This window comes from Elephantulus edwardii, unplaced genomic scaffold (genome assembly GCF_000299155.1).
Source record: "Elephantulus edwardii isolate Elephantulus edwardi_28Jun2011 unplaced genomic scaffold, EleEdw1.0 scaffold00114, whole genome shotgun sequence".
Classification (NCBI taxonomy): domain Eukaryota; kingdom Metazoa; phylum Chordata; class Mammalia; order Macroscelidea; family Macroscelididae; genus Elephantulus; species Elephantulus edwardii.
The window spans coordinates 11,129,179-11,154,209 of NW_006399864.1; the positions used below are offsets into that span (position 1 = coordinate 11,129,179).

The 25,031-nt window shown below is 41.5% G+C and overlaps 1 protein-coding gene across 1 annotated transcript in view; it reads left to right on the top strand.

The window, feature by feature from the left end:
• SLC30A8 (solute carrier family 30 (zinc transporter), member 8) overlaps positions 1–25,031 on the top strand; it is a 53,796-nt gene that overhangs the window by 15,438 nt on the left and 13,327 nt on the right. The window contains exons 3-5 of the mRNA XM_006892351.1: positions 7,521–7,667; positions 12,990–13,143; positions 23,397–23,547. Of these exons, the coding sequence (XP_006892413.1) occupies positions 7,521–7,667; positions 12,990–13,143; positions 23,397–23,547 (452 nt within the window). The remainder of the gene's footprint in view (positions 1–7,520; positions 7,668–12,989; positions 13,144–23,396; positions 23,548–25,031) is intronic.

A 25,031-nucleotide genomic window follows, 5' to 3' on the forward strand; every position in this document is an offset into this window, starting at 1 on the left:
AGGGAGGGGGTGAAGGAAATGGGAAGAATCTGGTGGGGACCTGAAAAGTTTATATTTTTTATACATTCATTGTTGTTGTCGATTGCTGTTGAGTTGAGCACAACTCATAGAGACCCTATGAACAAAAGGCCTGAAGCCTTTCTATAACTATCGTCATTTATCAAGGAAAGAAGGAAGGATGGAAATAGTGAACACAAGGAGGTGAGAAGAGCACTGTTATATTTTGGGGCTTGCAATCAATGTTGTAAAAGAATATGCATATAAATTCCTGGGTGGAAAACCTGTTCACACTAGAAATTTTCAAACAAATCACAATGAAATGTTGGAAAGGGGAGGATGTAGCTTGGAGACTCAGCTGAGATTCATTCTACCTTGGAGTATAATTGGTGCTTAGAACTGAGGAGAGGCAAATCAGAGAGCCGAGCTTAAAGAGGGATAACAGGTAACATAACAGGCAATAAGGTGCAGAATAGATTAGAGGAAGTAACTGAAGAGGGCTGGAAGCCTCAATGTGTCCACTATCAAGAGACCTTGAACTCATTGAACTAGAACTCTTGCTGATTGCTGGTTGTTGTTGCTGCTATGTGCCATCAAGTACAAAGCATAGTGATCTTGTGAACAGATCTGAACCCAGTGCTATTCTGAGACATTCTTACCGTCTCCAACACACTTGAGCCCATTGCTGCAGTCACTGGGTCAATCCATCTCATTGCGAATCTTCCTCTTCTTTGCTGACTCTCCATCTTTACAAGCTTGATGTCCCTCTCCAAGGAATAGCCCCTCCTAACAAGATGCCAAAGTGTGTGAAACAAAGCTTCACCATCCTTGCTTCCAAGGAGCATTCTGACTTCACTCTCTTTAAGACATATCTGTGGTTTTTGCAGCCCATGTAATAGCCGTACTCATCTGTAACACCACAACTAGAAGGCATCGATTATTCAGTCATCCATGTTTGTTGTCCAGTTCTCAGAGCTCACATGCTGATTTTTATGCTGTTGTTATGTACTGTTGAGTCAGTACTGTTGGATCTTATACCAGATTCAGGGTGCCCTAGTTGTTTAGGTCACTTATATTTCTTGAAGTTCTAGGTGTTAAATGCTGAGGAGATGACAAATATGAAAACTATGATATTTTAAATATTTGTTAAATAAGCATTTAAAGTAGTCTTGCCATTAACAATAGTATAAGGAGCCTTCGTGGCCAAGTAACCTTAGAGGCTAGGATTTTGAAGCTCCATCTCAAATACTTTGGGCATGTGGACAGGAGGGACTGGTCCTTGGAGAAGGACAGCATGCTTGGAAGCGTGGAAGGACAGTGCAGGAGAGGAAGACCCAGGATAAAATGGATTGATACAATAACTGGGGCAATGGGGGTAGGTGTGTTGGAGTCAGTGAGACTGGCTCAGGACAAGGTAAGCATCAGAGCTTTTGTACATAAAGTCACTATTGTACATAAAGTCACTATGAGTCACAGGAGAACAACACTGGGACAACAGCTAAGTTCTTCCCCCCCTCCCCCACCCGTCCCCACTATTTTATTTACAAAACTCGAATACAAACGCAAACAAATTCTTTCCATTTCCCATGCCCCGCCCCATCCATCAAATTGTACAACCCAATGACTAATCCCTTCCTCCCCCTGCACATCCACATCCCTCTGCTTCCAGCCTCTCCCACCCTTCCTGGATCCTTATACTCATTCTACAACAACAGTTTTAAAAATATTTATCCTTGTGAGACTGAGTTAGTTCACTCAGCATAATGCTCTCCAGTCCCTCCCAGGTTAGGTAATAATTTACAAAGTTATTGCTCCTGCGTGCTGCATAGTATTCCACTGTGTGAATGTACCATAATTTCTCAACCCATTCATTTGTGGCTAGACATTTGGGCTGTTTTCATGTTCTTGTGACAGTGACTAATGCTGCTATGTATATTGGTCATAGTACACAGTTTGTGCCTTAGTTCTCATATTCTCAGGGTATATTCCAAGTAATGGAATAAAAGCTAAGTTCTTGATTATTAACTGAAAAACTTGAGCCTGCCCAGTGACTTTGCAGGCTGCAACTTGCACGAGAGGAGACTGACAATATTTCTAGGAGCTGCTGGGAGATTTGAACTGCCAGAGAATTGTTGTCTTTGGGTTAGCTTCAAGATTCCCTATAAACTGCACCACCTTAGCTCTGACAGCTTAGTGGTAAGAAGGTGCGCTGCCAACCCAAAGGCAAGTGGTTCCAGTCCACCAACTGCTCTTCAGGAGAAAGATGGGCAGTCTTCTTCCATGCCTCTAAAAACCTACTGGAGTGTCAGCTATGAGTTGATTCTGACTTGATGGTACGTAATAGCTTTTATTCTGTGAGAAAAAGACGTGGTGATTGGTTTCTGCAAAGATTACCGTTACCACCCAGTATCACTGAATCTGTTCTGACTTAGAGCAAATCTTTGTTGGATTCTGAGGCTATAAATCTTTATGGGCAGAGCAGCTGTTGGATTCAAACTGCTCACCTTTTGGTTAGCAGTCCGATACATCATTCACGGTATCAACAGTCTGTAAAATCTTATGAGGTAGTTCTATGCTCTTACACGGGGATGGTGTTCATTACCTTGGGGTCAGAACCTACTCATAGCTGACCCTCCACTGGGTTTCCAAAGTCTCTAAATTGCATGGGAGGAGATAGCCCATCTTTCTTCTGTGGAGCAGCTGATAGATTTGAACCACCTGCCCTTAGGGTTGGCAGTGAAGGTCCTTCCGCACTAGGCCACCGGAGCTCTCTCTCACATGGAGTTACTGGGTCAAAAAATTCACTCCCTGACATACAATAAAATATTATTCATCAGATAATAAAATTATTTTAAAAATATGAATTAACCATCTACAAAAGTGGAGCCCAGTCATCAGATACAGTGTTATTTTTGTCAAATGAACATTTTTCTTTTGCTTTTCTCAGTATGTGTCTGTCCTTCACAAACAACCTCATGAGGTTATAACATCAATTGTCTCCATCAGAGATGATTCACGCATGTCAGAGCCAGGCCTAAAGACTTTGTTGCCTTGTAACTCTTACCTTCATTCCCCAGACCCATAGTTAAATCCATTTCCAAGACTTAGACCTTTGTGTTTTTCTCCTGTCTTATTATAAGGGTAATGCTATCCATGCCTTTCTAAGTAATCCAGAAGTATAACTACATCTGACTCAGTTGGCATCTTTACCACAATTGCCTTTGGTCATTACAACAACTAATATCTGAGCCTCCAGCTTCTTCTGTCTCCAAATTATTGGCAAAGATCCCTCTCAAAGATCAAAATCACATATAGTTCTCCTCAGCCCACAGGAAAGCTTTCTGGTTTCTTGAGATGACATATAAAACCCCACACATAGGGCTTCCAGCCCATCGTTCGCTCTTATCTCCCATTATTCCTACAATACTTCAAACTTTCTCTCTTGCCCCAAAAGTACTATGTACTTTTCTCATCCTGAAAAATTCTTCTCTTGCTAATTCCTGTCTCTGTCTTCTGTAAAAGTTCCTCAATGTTCTCAGCAAGAGTGGCTCTCTGAGACTCATTACACAACTTTCGAAATAGTGAAATTTAGACCAAGGTCACTGAAGAGAGAAGCTGTGATTTGTCTATCGTTAAGCATCTTGTCCTTGGTACCAAGCACAGTAAGAGCCCAACAAATACTTCCTGGATGTTTGGATTAATTGTCAACAATACCTCATGCTTCCAGAAGCAAATGCAAATTCAAATGTCAGCTACCCCTTGCAAGCAGTTTCCCCCATCGGATTCGGCGAGGTTGGCCAGTGCCTTCTGGATTTTTCTTCTAAGTAGCTCTGGTGCTTACAAAATGTCCTCTATATTCATATGCTTTTCCCAGAGAAAGTCCTTTTTCTTTTGCAGTTGCTCCCCAACTTAGCTGAACCTGTGGAACAAAACTTCTAAGACTTCATTTCCTCAATTTAGGCCACAGTTTCGGCCTAGAATCTAGCACTGTGGAATCATTACCCTCCCTTAATGCGGCTTATCTGTGTCCCAGCAAGAAAGAACGCATTACGAGCACCGCTTTATTATCAGGCCCAAGGTAGACAGCTAGAGCAACATTAGAGGATAATTGGAAGGACAGCTGATTTGTTAGCAAAATGTTGCTTTTTGGCTAATGAATCATTCTGATTTTTTGCACTGACAGCTCAGTAAAAAGCTTGAGGACTACTTTGCTTCAGACCATTAAACTTTGACAAACCAGTTATTAACTACCGCTAGATCTAGCGGTCTGTGGGGATTGTGGCCATTATGAGCCATATATGTAATCCTTTTTAATCATTAGGTGAGACAAGGTGAGCCTGATGACGGAGGGGCTGGTGACTGACAGGGCTCGTGGCTGTGCAGCACGCCGGCAATAAACAGCCGCACCGAGGACTAATCAGTCAGCAGAAGCCCTTTGCTGGGAAGGTGCAGTGAGGGTAATCAAGGTTATTGCTCCCCGCCAACAAGCCTAGTGCAGGAAGCAAAAAACAAGGCTTCTTGGAGTTCTCTTTTGGAGGCTGGCTTTATTATCTAGTGTTCCTATAACAGAGATACAAATGAGCGACGTTAAAGAACATTTCTTCATATCTCAGCACATTTTATATTATGTTCTCCTGAGTCAATTTGCAACTCACTGCGGCCGGATGTGACAGAGTAGAACAGCCCTGTAAGGTGTCCTTGCTTGCAAACTTCAGGGGAAGGAGCCCTAGGGACCTAATGGGTAATGAGTTGCACTGCCAACCCGAAGGTGAGTGGTTTGAATTCACTGCTACCTTGAGGGAGAAAGATTAGCAATCTTCTCCTTTGCTGTTTATAGCCTCTGAAAACTAGCTGGAGGGTCATCTCTGAGCAGATACTTAATAATCAACAATTAGTGAATCATCAGAGTGCATCACACAGGTTTTTCTTGACTAGGTAGGTTCAAAGCAACATCCTTTTAGTTAGCAATTGAGTTAATTAGCTTAAACTTTGCACCAGTAAGAACCTGAATCCTGGCCACTTGCTTTAGGAGATGATAAAAAAAAAAAATTGAATCCACTAGTCACTCTGTGGGAAGAGATAAACGACCTCCTTCCATGCAATTTAGAGATGATGAAACTCACTGGAAAATCAGCTGTAAGTGGGTTCAGACTTGATGGCAATGAGGGTGAGGCACTAGGATAAATAACAGCTGTTTTCTCCAGTAAAGATTTATAGCCTTGGGAAAAATCAATGGATGTTCACTGTGAGTTAGAACCAGCTTGACACCAGTAGGTTGAGAAAGTGTGTGAGTTTCTCTCTTCTCTGTGTGTGTGTGTGTGTGTGTGTATGTGTGCATGTTCATGCTTTCAGGGAGAGAGATTCTCAGAAAAACTTTCTTTTGTTTGCTTGGTAGGGAAATCTCTTTCAGCTTGTCTTCTTTGGTTGTTTAGGTCATGTGGCATCACTCTTTCCACATATGCACTTCCTTAATTCTATGCTTAATTTGCTTCTTCTGGAGCCAAAAATGATTGGTTAGGACATATCTACAGATACACAGATATAGCCTCATTATCACACCAAAGAAACTCTATTCTTAAATATTATTACATCCACAGGAACTTGGGTTAGGATTCACAGCATACATTTTTGGGGAAACAATACAATCCATGAAAAAATTGGAAGTCTTTTCTGTAAGGGAGATTAGAGAAAAAGAAGGAGAGTCCACCACATGGAGAGAAAGGTGAGGCAGCTGCTGTGGCTTGGATTGCTGTTGCCTTCAAAAGCCCATGGGAAGATGCCTGTCGTCTTTGTTTCCACTATTTATTAGAACAGAGAACTTAAACACAAAGCTCTCAGGATCAGGTGGATAACATAAATAGTAAAACAGAAGTGGTGAACATGATGGTAAGATTATAAGTCAAATAAAAACACAGATGTGGGCCAGGTTGTGACCTCTGGTGCATAGAACAAAGTCCTGATCTTCAGACTGAAATATAGCATCGTTTTAAGAAAGCCTATACATTTCAGCTTAACCTTCAGGTCAGGCGGGAGCAGTGGCATCTGACCTCCACTAATTCTGCAAGGAGGAACAATCCCCATCGACAGCATCCTAGGGTAAAGCTGACTGCTGGTAGATCAGATGTACCTCACACTCCTGCATCTACTTGCATCAATTCTATTACCATGCTGGCCCTTCCAGGGCTCTCTCTGCTCTGCCCCTGGGTCCACTAATCCATTGCAACAGTAACATAGAACTCATAGATATTTCTCACAATTGTAAGATATATTGGAAGGAAGTGAATACCTTACAGTTCAGGTTGTAAACAGGATTCACTTCTTCAGTCAGGATAACTTCTCAGGTGTGCTTGAAGGCCCTTTGACCATTAGCCTTTTAGCTTTAGGCCAGGGTTACACAGCCATCTTAATGATGCCAATAATGGGTTCTCCCCTAGAGTCCTTCAGCAGCAGTGGGCAAAGAGCTCACAGCAATGGTTCTGACTCTGTGTCAGTCTCCCGTCAGCTCTGCCTGTGGTTTTTCTGCTGCTGTGGTGTCTCCATTGCAGACTGTCTCCTCACACAGGAATCTCTCAGATCTTGAAGGGTTCGCACCACATTCTCTGCTTCTTTTTTGTTGTTAGAAATGAGATTTTCCCTGTCTCTGAAATGCCATGCTTCATTTAAGCCTGGTGGGATGGCAAGACTGACCAATCCTGTCATGAGTAATCTACACACCTTGCATGTTCCCACCTCAAAGGTGCCATTCATTTCATTCACGTGGTTGGCATTGTTAGATATGAAAAAAGAGCATGAGGGAGAGAAATAATGAAAGGAAGTGGTCCCAAGAAACAAACAGGCCTTTATTGTGTGGTCTGAGAGGGACGCCAAGTGACCCAGCAGCCTAGCATGCAGACAGGATCAAATTGGCGCATGGGCAGTTTGGCGGGGGGTGGGGTGTGTGTGTGTGTGTTTCCTTTTTATAGGGGTTCTGAGAAGGACTAAAATGGTACTTCTTGAAATTTGGTGTGTTAATTTAGTTAGGTTTTAGCTTTTTTTTTTTTTTTAAATTGTTTGTTTTCTCAAGCTCAGACTCTTATCAGGATCCATTGTCTGGCCTGGTCCTTGATGTGACCAGCTCAGGTGTGATTAAGTTTCTCAGGAAGTGGTCAAGCTTGGGGCTGGTGGGGCAACTGCCATATTCTTCCTTCAGACATAGTCCCACCCAGCCAGGTGAAAGTCATGTGGTGAAAGTCAAAGCCAATAGGCTAGAAAAGTCAGTTTGACAACACCACGTGTGCCTTTATGTCCCAGTCTAAGTGCGATGCTGTCCAGATATGACTCCCACTTTGCAATATCTGAACCCTGTTCTTCCAGGACTAGCTTTTCTGCTGAAATTTCCAAAAGTTCAGATCCTATCTAGTCTCTGAGTCTTAGTGTCTTTACATGTCAGATTGATTAGGAAGGTGGGTTAAACACACTTCCCAATTCCTTTCTGTTCTGAAGTTTCTCCAGCCTTAACCTTGTGTGGTCTCTACACCCCTTAGGTGGACACCTTGCTGGGAGTCTTGCTGTCGTCACAGATGCTGCTCACCTCTTGATCGACCTGACCAGTTTCGTGCTCAGTCTCTTCTCCTTGTGGTTGTCATCCAGGCCCTGCTCCAAACGGCTGACCTTCGGATGGCACCGGATAGGTATGGCTGAGCAATAACAACAGGGCAAGTGGTGCCATCAGAACACGGGTGAACATGGAAAGTATAAAGCAAGGTCATGCTCAGGAATCCCTTAGAGGCATGGCTCTGGTGCACAGACTATAACAAATTTCTGTGTTGAAATACATCTTATCAGCCTTAATCCAAATAACACACAGATAAATGGTGCTATTGTACTCCCACTGGGAAACTCACAAGAACCAAACTCACCACCATCAACTTGATGCTGATTTATATAGCCTGTGAGGCTGTAAATTTCAATGTGAAGAGACTGCTCATCTTTTTCCTGAGGAGACACTGGTGGGTCCAAACCACTGGAGTCTCTGTCTTTTGGATAACAGTGCACCATGGTATGGACCAGAGCTCTGATTGGACAACACGAACATGGATATTCCTTTAGCAACCCTGTCCATGAAGGGCCTTAGTACTCTTCAATGGATTAGTCTGCATCCCTGGGAGAGAGGACAGAGGTGAAAGTTCTGCCACATTGCACAGTAAGGTACAGGTAGTGTCAGAAAGTTGCAGAGACTGATGGGATTCTTGGAACAGATTTGGGAATGGAGTATGAGCTATCTGGTTCACATGGATGTACAGGAATTCAACATCAAAGAGACTTGAGAACAGAGTGAAGGTGGCAGAAGATGGCAGCATGGTCTGTCTTTACCAGAAGGGACAGTTAGACCCAGAATCTCACTTGTAGACTGACAACTCTAGATTGTGGTTTTTTTAAGCTTAGAATCATAGGATGTTCTGATTTCAGAACAAACAAAAATGTTTTATCATCAAAGTTGCTTTGAATCACCTTGCCTTGAAAAGTCACAGAGTGAGAGATGAGGTAATAAAAAGCAGTAAAAGAGTTCACACTGCTATCAGGAATTACTTTTTGCCGGTACTTTAACAGAAAGGTACACTTGGAGACAAGTTCCTTTGACTGAATAACCATTGTTTATCTGAACACATTTTATATACTTAACCCCTTCTGATGCCAATGGTTAAAGCTCTTTTTTAAATATAGGACTTTTTGGTAACATGGGATGAACTCAGAATGTTAATCATCCCTTGTACTTTCTCATCTTGGGTATCAGTGTATATGAGAATTGGGATTACAAAAGACCAGGGCTATCCAATAGCACACTCCATCATGAACACGCTCTGTCCTATAGAGGACCATGTGCCTATACAAGAGTCTGAGTCAGAATCAACTCGACGATAAGTATTGAGCATTTCAATGTGTCTATTAATACTGAGCAACTGAAAAAAATACTGAGCAACTGGATTTTAATTTAAATTCAAATAGTCATATTTGACTGGTGACTACCATCTTGGACAGTACCACTACATATACACAAAGAAACTCAACACAATGATGGACTTGCCCAGTGACCCAACAGTTTTCTTAGTAACTATCTTAGTATCTTAATATTTCCTAATTAGCTTCTCTATGTAACTGGTTACTTTTGGATCCCTGACTCTTTAGGACTTGGAACGAGAAAGCTGAGTACTTTCGGGCAGGAAGCTTATTGGCAGGGTCAGGTGCTTCTGGCTACTTAACTGGGTAATTTGTTGTTGTTACGTATCTTCGAGTTGATATTGACTCATAAGTCAATCCCCTGGGAAGACAGGTTCCATCTTTCTATTACGGAGCAACTGGTGGATTTGAACCACTTGCCTGTGGGTTGGCAATGCAATACCTTACCAGTAAGCACCTGAGCTTCCTATTGGTGTTGCTTAGGAGTTTAATAAGTTGCCTGAGCATTGCAGAGACCTGGATGGACCCAGATGCTCAAGAAAAGGAGTGGGCTGAGGGTTGAAGGTCAAGAAGCGAGGAACACAGTTGGTATATGGATACAATGGAAATCATAGCAGAGAAACAGCTTGACAAGGTGGGTTGACATAGTTAATGTAACAATGGGTTCAAGCAGATCAGAGATCTTGAGCATCTGCCTTGTTGAGGATCTTATTCTTTTATGCTCACCCTTCACCTTTCCAAATATGATGTCTTTTTCCAAGAACTGGCCCCTTCTAACATGCCCAACGTTTGTGAAATGAAGTGTCACCATTCTTGCCTCTAAGGAACACCCTAAGTGCCCTTTTTCCAAGACATATATATGTTTGTTTGGCAGTCCATGGGCTATTCAGTACTCTTCCTCAAAAGCAAAAATCAAAGGCATAGATTCTTCATCTGTCGTCTTTATTTATTGTCCGTGGTTCAAATGCATAGCAAGTGATTGAAAAGATCATGACTTTAACCCGGTGCACCTTAGTCTTTAAGCTGACATTGTTCCTCCTTAGCACTTTGGAGAGGTCTTTGACAACAGATATTCCCAGTGCAACACATCTTTTGATTTCTTGGCTCCTGGTATAAAGGGTGTTGATTGTAGATCCAAGTAAGACAAAATCATTGTCAATTTCAATCTTTTTCTCCATCATGATGTTGCCTATTGGTCCAGTGGTGAGGATTTTTCTTTTCTTGATGTTGAGACAGAATCTGTATTGAAGATTGCACTTTGAAGAGGTTGTTTTTTGTTACATGCTGTTGAGTCAGAAGGGACTCATCTCTGCAGCAGTCGGCATTCTCAGGCTATAAATTACATGAGAAGAGAGTGTCCATCTTTCTCTCAAGGAACTTCTGGTGGATTTAACCAACTACCTTTGGTTTGACAGCACAACTCCTTACCTACTAGGCCACTGGAGCTCCCTAATTTAAAGACAAGAAGATAAATAAACATGTGCTTTGTCACTGACATTCAGAATGTTTCTAGAGTCTTGTGAACTTTTATTTTTATAATTTACTTTTTAAAAATTTGAGTGTGAGTTTGAAAAATCAGATTATTTTTTCTTTCTATCATCCAGAGGTATTTTGCTTTACGAAATTAATAAACATTAATTAATGTAATTAATTAATGACAATGTCCAATGAACTCCTGGAAGCACTGGTGGTCGGTCAAGTGGTAAGACGCTACGCTGCAATCCCCAAAGGATGTGATTCCACCAGCTGTTCCTTGAGGAAAGGATGGGCTGTTTCTTTTCTTGCAATTTTCTATGCGTGAAAACCCACTGAAGGGGCCAGCTCTGAGGTCAGCCTCAACTACATGCCACAGCAGTAAACCCCTCGGTGACACCATGCGTAACTTATCAGCCTGCTAGCCAAGGTTAGCACTCTGCATTTAACTTTTAGCAGCTGCTGGGAGGCATGGAGATGGGCAGTCTCACCCTCTGATGATGGAGTGATGGAGGATCACTGAATTAGAACCAACTTGCCCACAGTGTGTTTGGTGAGCTTTTAGAATCTATCTCAAGGTTGAACCTAACATCAAGGTGTGGTGTTAAGGAATACTTAATTGAACAGTTTGGTGGGATATACCATAATAGAAAAAAACAAAAAATCCTCAAAACTAGATCAATAAGAAACAATAAAAGGAAATAATAAATGGAGAAAAGGTTGAAATTTCAGAACATTTCATTTTATTTAGATCTATAATCGGTGACGGTGGAAACAGTGGTCAAGAAATGAAATGATATTTTTCAATGGGCAAATCTTCTATAAAAGGTCTCCTCTAAGTGTTAAAAAGCAAAGGCATCACTTTGAGGACTAAGATGTACATGACCCAGTCCTCTTTTAATCATCTCAAAAGCATGAGAAAGCTGGTCAGTGAATAAGGAAAACTGATTATGAATTGAGACCTTTCATTTACAGTGTTGACAAAGAATATTGAATATATCATGACTGACAGAAGAACAAACATAATCTGTCTTTTATGAAGTACAGCCAAAATGCTTTTTAAAAGCAAGAATGTTGAGATTTTGTCTCATGTTCTTTGGATATGTTATCAGGAGGGACGAGTACCTGGAAGACATCTTACTTGGTAGAGGAAAATGAAAAGGAGAAAGGCTTTTAATGAGATCCTTCGTCTATCATCCTTAGTCATTGTCCAGCTCTCTGATGCCTACCAAGTAACTGTGAAGACCATGGATTGGGTCAGGTGTACCTTAGTTTACAGACTGACATCGTTGCTCTTCAGCACACTAGATAGGTCCCTGACAGCCAACTTTCCCAATGCAATTTGTCTTTTGATTTCCTGACTGCTGGTGCCAAGAGTGGAACCAAGCAAGCTAAAGTTGTTCAATCTTAATTTCTTCACCATTTATCATGAAGCTGCCAATTGGCCTAGTGGTGAGAATCTTTGTTTTCTTGATATTGAGCTTCAATCTTTAATCCATATTGAAAACTACATACAGTCCTTGACTTTGTGCAGCAAACACCTCATGTCTGCCTCAGATTTAGCAAGCAAATTTGTGTCATCTTCATAACGCTAATTATTGATGAGTCTTCCTCCAATCCTGATGCTGCATTCCCTCTCATAAAGTCCAACTTCCTGAATGATCTATTCTGCATATAGAGGGAAAAGGTATGGAGATAGGATGCATTCCAGACACACACCTTTCCTGGTCCTGAACCGTTTAGTATTTTCCTGCTCTGTTCTGACTGCTGCTTCCTGGTCCAGTAAAGAGAAGGATAGACATGGAGACTGTCATACGGTGGCTGTCACAATTGGCTCAAATGTGGTAGTGATTGTGAAGGAAGTGTAGGACCTGGCTATGTATCACCCTGTTTAGATGAGGTTGCTCTAAGTTCTAACCGAATCAATGGCACCTAACAGCTCTCTTAGATAGGCAGATTGAACACTCCCCTATCTTTAAATATTAATGTAAATATCACCTTCCTGATTCTTGTTTACTTTACTCCTTTAAAATGCAATTAGAATATCAACAAGCCTCTGCACTCACCTCTCTGTCTGCAAAATGTGGGCTGGCAGGTGCAACTCATTTTCAAGAACCCTCTGATGTCTTCTCTTTCTACTGTTTATTCCACCAGAAGTTGCTGCCACTGGCAAGTTGTAAATGTTTTACAGTGAAATTAAGGGTTTCTAAACATATTTTACTCTTTGTGCCTCATTGTTTCATCTCCTAATATGTTTCCATTATTTTAATACCTGTTTCATGAAAAGCCTTCAGGGAAACAGTGAGGGCAATAGCAATTAATAGGCTTTAAACATTTGATGAAAAATACATAATGGTATGAAGTGCATGGAGGCAGACACTGGTGTTTTAGGAATATAGTCAAATGCCTCATATTAGTCCTGAAATCTGGCCACACTTTTGCTTTGTGAGTCACTAAGGGACCTGGTGTGAGACTGCTTTTTTACAGAGGAGAATACACCAGAATCTCAGGACTCTTGGGGAGGTGAGGGTGACCTACTGAGTAGCTGAGCCTGGGTGTTTCTGTATGTTTGGATTCCCTAGAAATCCTCGGTGCCCTGCTGTCCATCCTGTGCATCTGGGTGGTGACTGGTGTGCTGGTCTACCTGGCGTGTGAGCGCCTGCTGCACCCCGACTACCAGATCCAGGCAACGGTGATGATTGTCGTCTCGGGCTGCGCAGTGGTAGCCAACGTCATGTAAGTCACCCCCAGCTGCTGCCATGAGGTTATTGTACCCTGTCCTTTTTGTGCCATCCTCACTTCTGTTTTAGTTGAACACATTGTGTCAACCCAGCTGGTGGAGAATCCCCTCTTTCTCCCACTTTCCACCTTTACAAGCCTGACGTTTCTGAAGAATCACTTCTCCCAGCAACATGTCCAAAATACGTGAGACGAAGCGTTGCCATCCTTGCTGCCAAGAAGCACTTTAACTGCACCTTCTCCATGACATATCTGTTTGTTCTTTTGTCAGTTCATGGGATATTCAGTGCTCTTCTCCAACACCACAGCTCAAAGGCATCAGTTCTCCTTTTGCCAGTCTTAATCATCTTCCAGCTCTTAGATACATAGCAAGTGATGGAAAAGACCATGGCCTGAATCACATGTATCTTAGTCCTCAAAGTGACATCATTACTCCTCCAAAATTTGGAAAGGTCCCTGAGGGCAGCTCTCCTAGTGCAATTTGTCTCCTGATCTCCTGAGTGCTGGTATCAAGGGTATTGGTTGTGAATCCAAGTACGATGAAGTCATTGACAGTTTCAATCTTTGTTCCATCTATTATGGTATTGTTGCCTATTGGTCCAGTGGTGAGAATTATTGTTCCCTTGATGTTGAAATGCATTTAATATTGAAGGTTGTATTCTCTGAATTTCTGCACTGAGTGTTTAAAGTCCTAATCAATTTCAGTAAGCAAACTTGTGTCAACTCCATAACACAGGTGACTGGTGAGTCTTCCTCTGATCCTAATGCCCCAATCTTCTTTAGAGAGTCCTGCATAATTCACTGAGCATACAGATTGAACAGGTATGGGGAAAGGATACAGCCCCGATGAACACGTTCATGAAGATTAACTACGCAATGTTCCCTTGCTCTTCTCACCTAACAGCCTCTTGGTTGACATACAGGTTTCACGTACGTGCAATTAAGTATTCTGGAATTTTCATTCTCTCGATGTTAGCCATAATTTGTTACGATATATACAGTCAAATGCCTTTGCATATTCAATAAAGCACAAATGGGCATTTTAACAAATCCAAACCCTCAAACTCACTGCTGTTGATTTGGAATTGACTTATGGCTGATCCTTCATTGGGTTTTCAGAGGTGATAAATCTTCATGGGAGGAGAGTGCTTAGAAGAGAAGCTGGTGGATTTGAACCAGCCACCTTTGGGTTGACAGTGCAGCTCCCTATCCACTGGGCCATCAGAGTTCCCTTTATTACTATTATTATGATTTTATCTTTATTGCGAAAATAAGCATCCCTGGTAGAATAATGTTTAATGAACTAGTCTATGAACATTAAGCCAATTAACATTTGCCAATGCAATCTTTTTCAGATGTGCAAGTTAGTGATTTAAATAACATTAATCATGTTGTATAACTCCATCTTATGTGATGGTCTGATTCTGGGAAACTATACCTAAAGGGGACTCTGGTGGTGTGCTGCTGACCAAAAGACCAGCATTTCAAAGCCACAAAGCTGCTCTCTAAGTGAAGGGAGGTCATCTCCTCCTGTCAAGGTTTACAGCCTCAGACACCCAGTAAAGGAGTAATATCATGAAGAATTGACTTGGTAGCAGTGCAGTTATACCAAAAATGAGTTTTTCCTTACCTTCTCTTATGCTGGCCTTCTTTTATTGTTCTTTCACATTACGCCATGCCATATATATCATATATAGCACTCTCTTAATCATAATCTCAGAATATGTAACCTCACATGGCAAAAGGGAATTACAGAGGTGTACCCATGAGATTTTGAGATGGGGCGATACCTTGGCTTATCTGGCTGAGCCCGATATAAATACAAGAATCTCTGAAAGGTTCAGGAGGTAAGAAGATGCTACACTGCTGGCTTTGCAGAAGGAGGAGGTGGTCACGCACTAATAGTGCAGATGGATGGTAGAAGGGATGAGAAGATGGACTCTGCTCTGCAGCCTCCAGGAAGGAGCCAGCTTTGCAAAGCCTTTCTGACCTCCAGAAGTTGAAAAGAATAAAAAACCAGCAAGTTCTTTTTGGGAATTTGTTACAGCAGTAATAGGAAAATGTCGATCATCTATGTGTCTTGCAAAGCAATTTGATGTATGCTACAGTGGAGCTCTGGTTTTCGTGGTGGTGGTATGTGCTCCGACTCATATGGATCCAAGAACAACAGCTCTGAAGCCTGCCCTGTCCTGAGCCAGTCTCACTGACTCTGGCATACCTACCCCATTGCCCTAGTCACGGTATCAATCCATCTTCTTCTCCCACGCTGTCCCTCCATCCTTCTGAGGATGATGTCCTTTTCCAAGGACTGGACCTTCCTGGCCACCTGCCCAAAGTATGAGAGACAGACCTTCAAATTCCTAGCCTCCAAGAAGAAACTCGGTTTTACCCTCTCTAAGAGGTTTTAGAGGTCCATGCTATGTTCACACTCTTTTCTAGCACCACAACTCAAAGGCATCAATTCTTTTTTCTGTCATCCTTAGTCACTGTCCAGCTCTCTGATGCATAGCAAGTAATTGTAAAACTATGGTCTTGATCAGTTGCACCTTAGTCCCTAGACTGACATCCCTGCTTTTCAGTACTCTGGAGAGGTCCCTGACAGGAGAAGAGCTCTGGTGGCCTGGTGATAAGGAACTGTGCTGCCAACCTGAAGATATGTGGTTTGAATTCATCAGCTGTTCTTTGGAAGAAGAATAAGCAATGTCCTCCCATGTGATTTACTGCCTTTGAAAATCCACTGGAGGGTGAGAGAGAGGTTGGTCCCAATTTGAGAGTATATAACGACAACAACAACAACAGGAGCAGGAACATGATGAAGACAGTGGTAGATAAATGGAATTTTAAACAATTGTTTTTAAGAGATCACTACAAAATCTTTTGAAAAGGAGGAAAGACTGAACAGATCAACTTTAGAAACACATCCTGTTAATTAATATCCTTCCTCACGCCTATCTCAGATTCTTCCACCTCTCAGTTTTTGAACCATTATTTAAACCTTCTGCAATAAGCAATTAGAAAATGGTATTTGATCTGCTGTCACTGACTAGATCCCTATCTCTGGCCAGTTAACTTGAGAAGGTGATTCACATTGACACTGAACAAAAACACATGAGCAGATCAATGCAAATCTATCTCCACTAAGAGACAAATAACCCAGGACTCAAGTACTGTTGACAATGAGTCAATAACAACATCTTTGCACTAAGAGCACAAAGCAGCAGAAAAAGAAAAGTATTAATAACTTTTCAGGAGTCATATGCAACAGAGGTTGTGCAGTACTGCAGAATCACAAAGGGTATATCTAGCCAAATACCTCATAAATCTGGGGCCATCCACAACCACGCTGGCTTGCTTATAGCATCCGCTCATATTTCCTCTCTGCTGACACCGTTCTTGACCCTTGACATTAACACTGCAGGTGTTTTTCACACCGAGAAAAAAAGAAACAAACTGAAAAGCTCTGCGCTCCCTGTGAAAGTAGGTAGGTATTTACAGATAAAGGTACTGAGTGGCTGCACTTTTCTGTCTGAGAACTGGAATTGCAGGTTTCAAGAGCTGTTAGATGCAGTGTTTGAATGCAGAGTATCAGAACCACAATTTGGGAAACCAAAGTCAGGACAAAAAAGTGCTAGTGGAAGGCTGGAGATTATAGACGGAGCCATTGGACTTTCATATGTGAAATGTCCTTTGCCAGAAAGAGCAGTGTCAGATGATCCGACAGGCAACTTGTGCTTGTCTGCTACTCTGTTTACTCATTCGTTCATTCACTCACTGATCCATTTACTCACTGCCTTCGATTCAGGCCTGGCTCATCGATGACCCTCTAGTGGGTTTTTAGAGGCTGTAAGTCACATGGGAGGAGATTGTCCATCTTCCCCTGTGGGGCTTCTGGTGGATTTGAACTCCCAGAGAGGAGCTGCCTTTGGGTTGGCAGTGCAACTCCCTGCAGGGTAAACCAACAAAGCCCCCATTAGTTTACTAATCTGCATCAATTAATTGATCCGTTTACTAGTCTAGGGTAACTAACCTGTCACTACAAATAACTACCTACCGGCAAATAAACCTATGCTTCCCTTGCTTTACTGAGAAATCTGCCCTTGGTTGTCAAATAAGCTCAACTGCTATGTCTTACTAATTAAACTCGACTCTCCCTTTGTGCCATTCATAGTGGCAGATGTTTGTATGACTTGTTAGAGAATTCTATATTTGTTAGAATTTTTGAGTTGTTTTTCTTTTAAAATTTCATTTTATACAGATTTACATACAAAGTTCATAAAGTTTATATATACTGTTTTTCACACTGGGCCTTTCCCCATCCCTCCCTCCCCCTATCAAATTGTGTGACCCTATGTTTAAATCCTCCCTTCCTTGGATCCTCGTTCATGCTCTATAATAACGGTCTTAAACAGTATTTGTCTTTATGAGACTGAATTAGTTCACTCAGCATAATTTTCTTCAGTCCCTCCCAGGTTAGATAGTACTTTACAAAATCATTGATCCTGCATACTACATAGTATTCCATTGTGTGAATGTACCATAATTTCTCAATCCATTCCATGTGGTTGGGCATTTGGGCTAACTTCCATGGTCTTACGATGGTGAATAATGCTACTATGAACATTGGTGTACAAGTCTCTGTGCCTCAATTCTCATTTTCTCAAGGTATATTCCAACCAGTGAAATAGCTGGGTCATATGGAATTTCTATACTCAGCTTTTTGAAGAAATTCCAAACTGCCTTCCAGAATGGTTATAGCATTTTACAATCCCACCAACAATGTGTAAGAGGTTCTATCTTACTACATCCTCTCTAACATTTATGACTTGCTGTCCTGTTAAACTTTGCCACTGCTACTGGGGTTAGATAGTATCTCATTGTGGTTTTGATTTGCATCTCTCTTACTGCCAGTGATTTGGAGCATTTCTTCATGTGTCTGTTGCCCATCCAAACATCTTCCTCTGTGAAAAGTCTTCATTTAATCTCTGTCGTCTTCAACACACTAAAAAGACCACAGCTGAGGGACCAGATCTATTTTCATTCTCCTTTAGACCTCTAGTGATTAGCAGTGTCAGGGATATGAGTTTCTAAGTGTTTTTTTTTAATGCAGTCCCAATATAGATACCAAATGCCTTTTTCAAAGAGATCGAAAGGGAAATTGTCAAGTTTATTTAGAGAGGAAAGCGAGAAAAACAAAAAGACGGATAGGGATGGGGTGGAGTTAATCATAGGGTCACATAGTTTGATGAAGGGAGGGGGAGGGACAGGTGGATAAAAGATATGGGAAAAAGCAGGTGTGAAAAACAATGTATACAAACTTTGCAAGTAATCCAATATAAAATTTAAATTTAGAAAATGAAGTGGGAGGCATAGCGCTTACTGACCTCAAAACCTACTACACAGCAGTAGTAACCACAACATAGACCAATGGAACAGAATTGAGAACCCAGAAATAGACCCAACTATCTATGGTCAACTGATATTCAACAAGGAAATAAAACCTATCAACGGGGAAAAAACAACCTCTTTAACAAATGGTACTGGCAAAACTGTACTGCTACCTGTAGAAAGGTGAAACGGGATCCAGATTTCACAAAAATCAACTCAAGGTGGATCAGAGACCTGGAATTAAAGCCCGAAACCATAAAGCTCATCAGAGATAAACGGAAATCAAGCTTAAACAACCTAGTTTATGGTATAAAGAGACTACCAAACACAGGCAGAAATTCACAATCTGGAGAGAATAAAATTGATGAATGGGGCTTCTAAAGATTAAATCCTTGTGTGCATCAAAAACCTTTTTCAACAGAGTGAAAAGAAAACTTACTGACTGGGGGAAAACATTTGGCAATATCATTTCAGACAAGAGTCTCATATTTAAAGTTTATAGAATCCTATAGGACCTCCATAAGAAAAAGACTGATAACTCAATTACAAAGTAGGCAAAAGACATGCAAAGAATTTTCACAGAGGAAGAGATTTGAATTGCCGAAAGACACATGAAAAAATGCTCAAAATCATTGGCAATAAGAGACTTGTGAATCAAAACCACAATACGATACCATCTCACCCCAGTAAAAGTGGTAAAGTTCAACAGGACAACAGGTAATAAATGTTGAAGAGAATGTGGTGAGATAGGAACTCTTATACACTGTTGGTGGGACTGTAAAATGGTACAATCACTTTGGAAGGCAATTTGGCATATCTTAAAGCTGAACATAGACATACTATATGACCAAGCTAACCAAATGCTTGGAATATATACCGAGAAAATTAGAACTGAGGCACAAATGGAGATTTGTACACCAAAATTTATAGCAGCATTATTCACCATTGCAAGAACATTGAAACAGCCCAAAGGTCCAAACACAACCAAATGGCTTGAGAAATTATGGCACATTCACATGATGGAATACTACACACCCTGCAGGGGAAATTATTTTGAAAATCAATACCTAACTTGGTAGGGTCTGGAGAGCATTATGCTAAGTGAACTAACTCAGTTCTATAAGGACAAATACTGTATAACACCATTATTGTAGAAATAGAAAGGTAACTAGTAAAACATCTATGAGGATCCAAGGGCGGGGAACAGAATGGCTAGGATGGGAAGGGGGTAATCATAGGGTCTCACAACTTGATGAGTGGAGGGAGGGGTGGTAAAAGAAATGAGAAAGATCCAGTGTGAAAAGCCATATGAACTTTGTAAGTAAACTAGTATAAAATTTTAAAAAAATTAAAAAAACCAAGTAAGTGAATGAAAGAATGAATAACAATGATTAGCAGACAGCAGTTCTCAAAGGTTTATTCACTACCATGTCAGCTCCACTGTTACGTTGTTGTTGAGGCTGTCTAAAATGCTCAATTGACAACTCCTGGCTTAAAATCAAGAAAGACGTGTGTCAGAGCTGTACGCTTCCTCCATCCAGGTCAATCTGTTTTCTGAGCAAATCATTAGAGAAGTTGGCTTTATGAAGGAGAATGTGATATCAAGATTAGAAAAAGACACAACAACCTACATTATGTAGACGACACAACCCTGCTTGCTGCAAGTGAGGAGGACTTGAAACCCTTGCTGCTGAAGATCCAAACACCTGCTGCCTTTGATCGGGATTATGCTCGACATCAACGAGCCAAAAATCCACACCAGCGGGCCAATTGGCAGTATCATGATAGATGAAGAAAAGATTGAAATTGCCAACAGTGTCGTTTTGTTTAGAGTCACAATTAGTCAAGAAATCAAAAGGAGTATTGCATTGGAAGTCTGCCATAAAGGAACTCTCCGAAATACTGAGGAACAATGATGTCAGTTTGAAGATTAAGGAACACCTAATTCAAGCCATGATCTTTTCAGGCACTTATGATGCATCTGAGAGCTGGACGAAGATTACAGAAGAACTGATGCCTTTGAGTTTGGACTATCAAAAGAACAAGTTTGTGTAGGAGGAGGTTAAATCAGAGTGCTCCTTAGAGGTAAGGATGGCAAAGCTTTGTCTCACATACTTGGGGCATGTTCGTTGTTGTTGTTGTTGTTATGTGCCGTCGAGTCCCTTGCGACTCATAGCGACCCTATGTACAACAGCCCTAAACTCTGCTCTGTCCCGTGCCACTCGCACTGTCTCTGACACTCCCATCCCAGTTATCTCAGTCACTGAATCAATCCACCTCATAGAGGGTCTTCCCCTCTTGCGCCATCCCTCCACCCTCCCAAGCATGATGTCCCTCTCCAAGGACCGGTCTCTCCTCACAACATGTCCAAAGTATGTTAGACGGAGCCTCAGAATCCTTGCCTCCAAGGAGCCACCCGGTTTAACCCTTTACAGGACGAATCTGTTTGTTTTCCTAGCAGTCCATGGTATTCTCAATACTCTTCTCCAGCACCACAGCTCAAAGACATCAATTCTCCTTCTATCCTCCTTGGTCATTGTCCAACTCTCTGATGCATAACAAGTGATTGTGAAGACCATAGCCTGTATCAGATGCACCTTAGTCTCCAGAGAGACACCATTGCTCTTCAGTACTTTGGAGAGGTCCCTAACAGCAGACTTTCCCATGGCAATGCGCCTTTTAATTTCCTGGCTACTGGTGCCAAGAGTGTTGACTGTGGAGCCAAGCAAACTAAAGCTGTGTACAATCTCAATCTCTTCACCATCCATCCTGATGCTGCCAGTTGGTCCAGTGATGAGAATCTTTGTCTTCTTGACATTGAGCCTCAATCCATATTGTAGGCTGCAGTCCTTGACCCTCTGCAGCAGGTGCTTCTCATAGGAGGGGTTATTCATTGGAAAGGGACATCATGCTTGGAAAGGTGGAGGGTCAGCTAAAGAGAAAAATACAACAAAATGGATTGATGCAGTTACTGCAACAATGAGCAGTCAAGTGTGTCAGAGATGATGAGGATGGCGCCAGGTAGGACAGGGTTCTGATCTGTTGTTCAAAGGTCACTATGAGTCATAATTGACTTCATCACACACCATCACAACAAGTTAAGGAATAAGGAGCTCTGGTGGCCTACTGGTAAGGAGTTGCACTGCCAACCTGAAGGTACTAGGTTCCAATCTACCACCTGCTCCACGGGAGAAAGAGATAAAAGATTGGCAACCTATTCCTGTGCTATTTACTACTCTGAAAACCTCCCGGAGGCTCATCTATGAGTCAGTTCCACCTTAACAACAGTCAACAGCAATAAACACGCACCACACGTGCGCGTGCGCACACACACACATAGTCTTGATAAATAGCTACAAGTCTTTTATTATAGACCATTGAAACATTCACCAATTTTCAAATTCTTATGGAAGTGAACACACAATCATACCTCCCTTTATTTCATGGAGCTTCATAAATATTTTGTGGTTTTTGCATTTTGAAGGTCTGTGGCAACCTTGTTTGAACAAGTCTATTATCAGTGTCATTTTTCCCATAACACATACATATAAATGTCTTTGTATCCCTCATGTTAATTCTGTCAACATTTTAAACTTTTTCAAAATTTTCTAGTGCACTTAACATCACAGTATAAGTGAAAACATAGTTTTCGGTATAGTGGGTAAAAAAAGTCATGTGATTCACGTTAGTGCAAGATTCACTTTAATATGGTGGGCTGAACCTCACCTTAACATCTGAAAGGTATGCCAGTAATTAGATCATAAAAGATAAAATCCCAAACCCTGATGACATTCACTATTTTTTTTTCTTTATCCTTTGCTGCAATTTGTTGTATTTGAAGTTAATGGGTTTCATTAACCCCCTGTTAAAGCTCTACTTTATGTCTAGCTCAGTGCCTGGCTTTTAGTAGACCCTCTATAAATGATATTTTCCCTCTTCATGGTCAAGTGTTTGACATTTATCTAAGAAGTGAAGTATCCTCATTTTAATTCAAAAGGCAGTAGGTAGATGAATGTACTATATGACAACTTGACATATTAGTGGTAACTTAACGTTCAACTATTAGTTTAAAAATGTTGTTTTTGTTGTTATATGCTGTTGAGTCATTTGTGACTCAGAGAGACCCTATGTACAACAGCTCTGAACACTGCTCTGTCTTGAGCCAACCTCATTGTCTCTGACACACCTACCCGCATTACCTCAGTCACTGAGTCAAACCATCTCATCCAGGGTCTTCTCCTGTGCTGTCCCTCCACCCTCCCAAGCATGATGTTCCTCTCTAAGGACTGGACCCTCCTTGCAACATGCCCAACGTAGGTCAGATGAAACCTCAAAATCCTTGTCTCCAAGGAGCAGCCTGGTTTAACCCACTCATGGTTGAACCTGTTTGTTCTCCTAGCAGCCCATGGTATATTCAAAATACTCTTCTCCAGCACCACAGCTCAAAGTCATCAAAAATTCTGTTGCTATTAACCCTAGTCATTATCCAGCTTTCTGATGCTTAGAATGTACTTGCAAAGACCAGGGCCAGGATCAGGTGCACCTTAGTCTCTAAACTAACATTGTTGCTCTTCAGTACTCTGAAGACATCCCTGACAGCAGATTTTCCCCAATGCAATATGTCTTTTGATTTTCTGGCTGCTAGTACCAACAGTGTTGATTGTGGAGACAAGCAAACTGAAGCTGTTACAATCTCAATCTCTTCGCCATCTATCATGATGCTGAAAATTGGCCAGCGGTGAGATATCTATTTCAATAATCTACCGTTTTGGGTAATCCATGGTGTTTCTCCCTCCTGCATTATGGTGCGTTATGATACATAAGGGTTAATATCACCAACACTTCTTTTTCTTTCTTTCTTTCAGACTAAGTGTCATTTTGCACCAGAAGTGCCCTGGGCACAGTCACACGGAGGCTCAAGCTAATGCCAGTGTCAGAGCAGCTTTTGTGCATGCCCTTGGAGATCTGTTCCAGAGTGTCAGTGTGCTGACCAGCGCGCTTATTATCTACTTTAAGGTGAGTGGGTTGGAGCTTATCCACCCTCATAATAATTATACGGACCAGTCAATGCAAAGCGTCCTCTCCAGGATTTCCATAAGAGAGGACAGGTGCTCTATGTTTACCTTACTGAGCACTCTGCCTGCCTAAAGCAAACAAGCAAAACCCTTCAAAGTGAAAAAACCTTTGCCTTTGACCTGCATTTCTAAGCATCTTTATCTCTAGTATTACCACCTTTCCCAGAATGTTGTTTCTTTTGCTATGGGGTTAACATGGACAGCCATAGAACGCTGGTTGCCTTAGCCTCCTGGGGTTGTAAACCATAGGAGGGATCTTTGGTTCAGTTAAGCAAGAAAGATATCCACTGGCAGAAATTCACTGGATGTATCAGACATTAGGATACAAGTAAGGGTGACGAGTGTTCGGAGCTCTTCGACATTTGGCTCAGTCACTATGTTGAAATCAATGCGATTCAACCACATTTTTGTCTATTTTTATTCTTGAAATAGATTTATATTTCTGAGAAGGAAAGTCTAATTGGCCTAGCAAGTCTTGTTGCTGCTGCTTGACCGGGAACGTGTAGAGAGCCTGAGTCACTATTTCTCACAACGAGTGGGATATAAATCACCCTCCTCACCCCAAAGGCCAAGTGCTAACGGCAAGTGGAAATAGATCTTGGGCTGATGAATGCTCACAATAGATCTTTACTTGACATCATCAAGAACTAACAGAGTTTGTTAGGGTTGGTGACAATGAAAGAGCAGAGCGATGAGCCTTGTTTGGTGGAATCATTGTCTAACTTGCAGAGACTTTAATATTTACTTTCAAAATATGTAAGGAAAAAGCCCCACAACACCTAAATTCAGTTGAGCAAAAGACTCATTGAAAGTTTCAAGTCTAAGGCAAAAAGGGTCCTAAATTGTAAGCGTTAGTGGTGTTTGAGAGGACTCTTAAAACCCAGGCTGGTGCTGGTTTTTCATAGAAGTGATATGGCCCAGATGATTCTGAGGCACTCACTATTCATTACGGGCAGAATGGCAGCTCGTTTAACCTGTTGCTGCCACCACCAGGAGCGAGGAAGACTGGGGCCTTGATTCCTGTCCTTAGAGTTGTATCACAGATCTCTGTCTCAGGTGTGTTTTCTATTGACTATTGAGTGAAAATGAGCTCATGCTAGTGAGGCAAGGAGGAGCCATGCAGATGATATAACCCTGCTTGCTGAGGAGCACAAAGAACTGTTGAAGATCAAAGGTTATAATCTTTAGTCCAAATTATCCCTCAACAAAAAGAAAAATATTCACAACTGTACCAATAAAAACATCACGATTTTAAAAAAAAGCCTTAAAACTCCATCTTGACGCAAAAAATTGACATTATTCAGAAAATAGAAGAAGATGGAACCCCCCCAGGTTCATTCTATGAAGCAAACATATCTTTGATACCAAAGCCAGGAAAAGACACCACCAAAATAGAAAACTATAGGCCAATATCTCTCATGAATA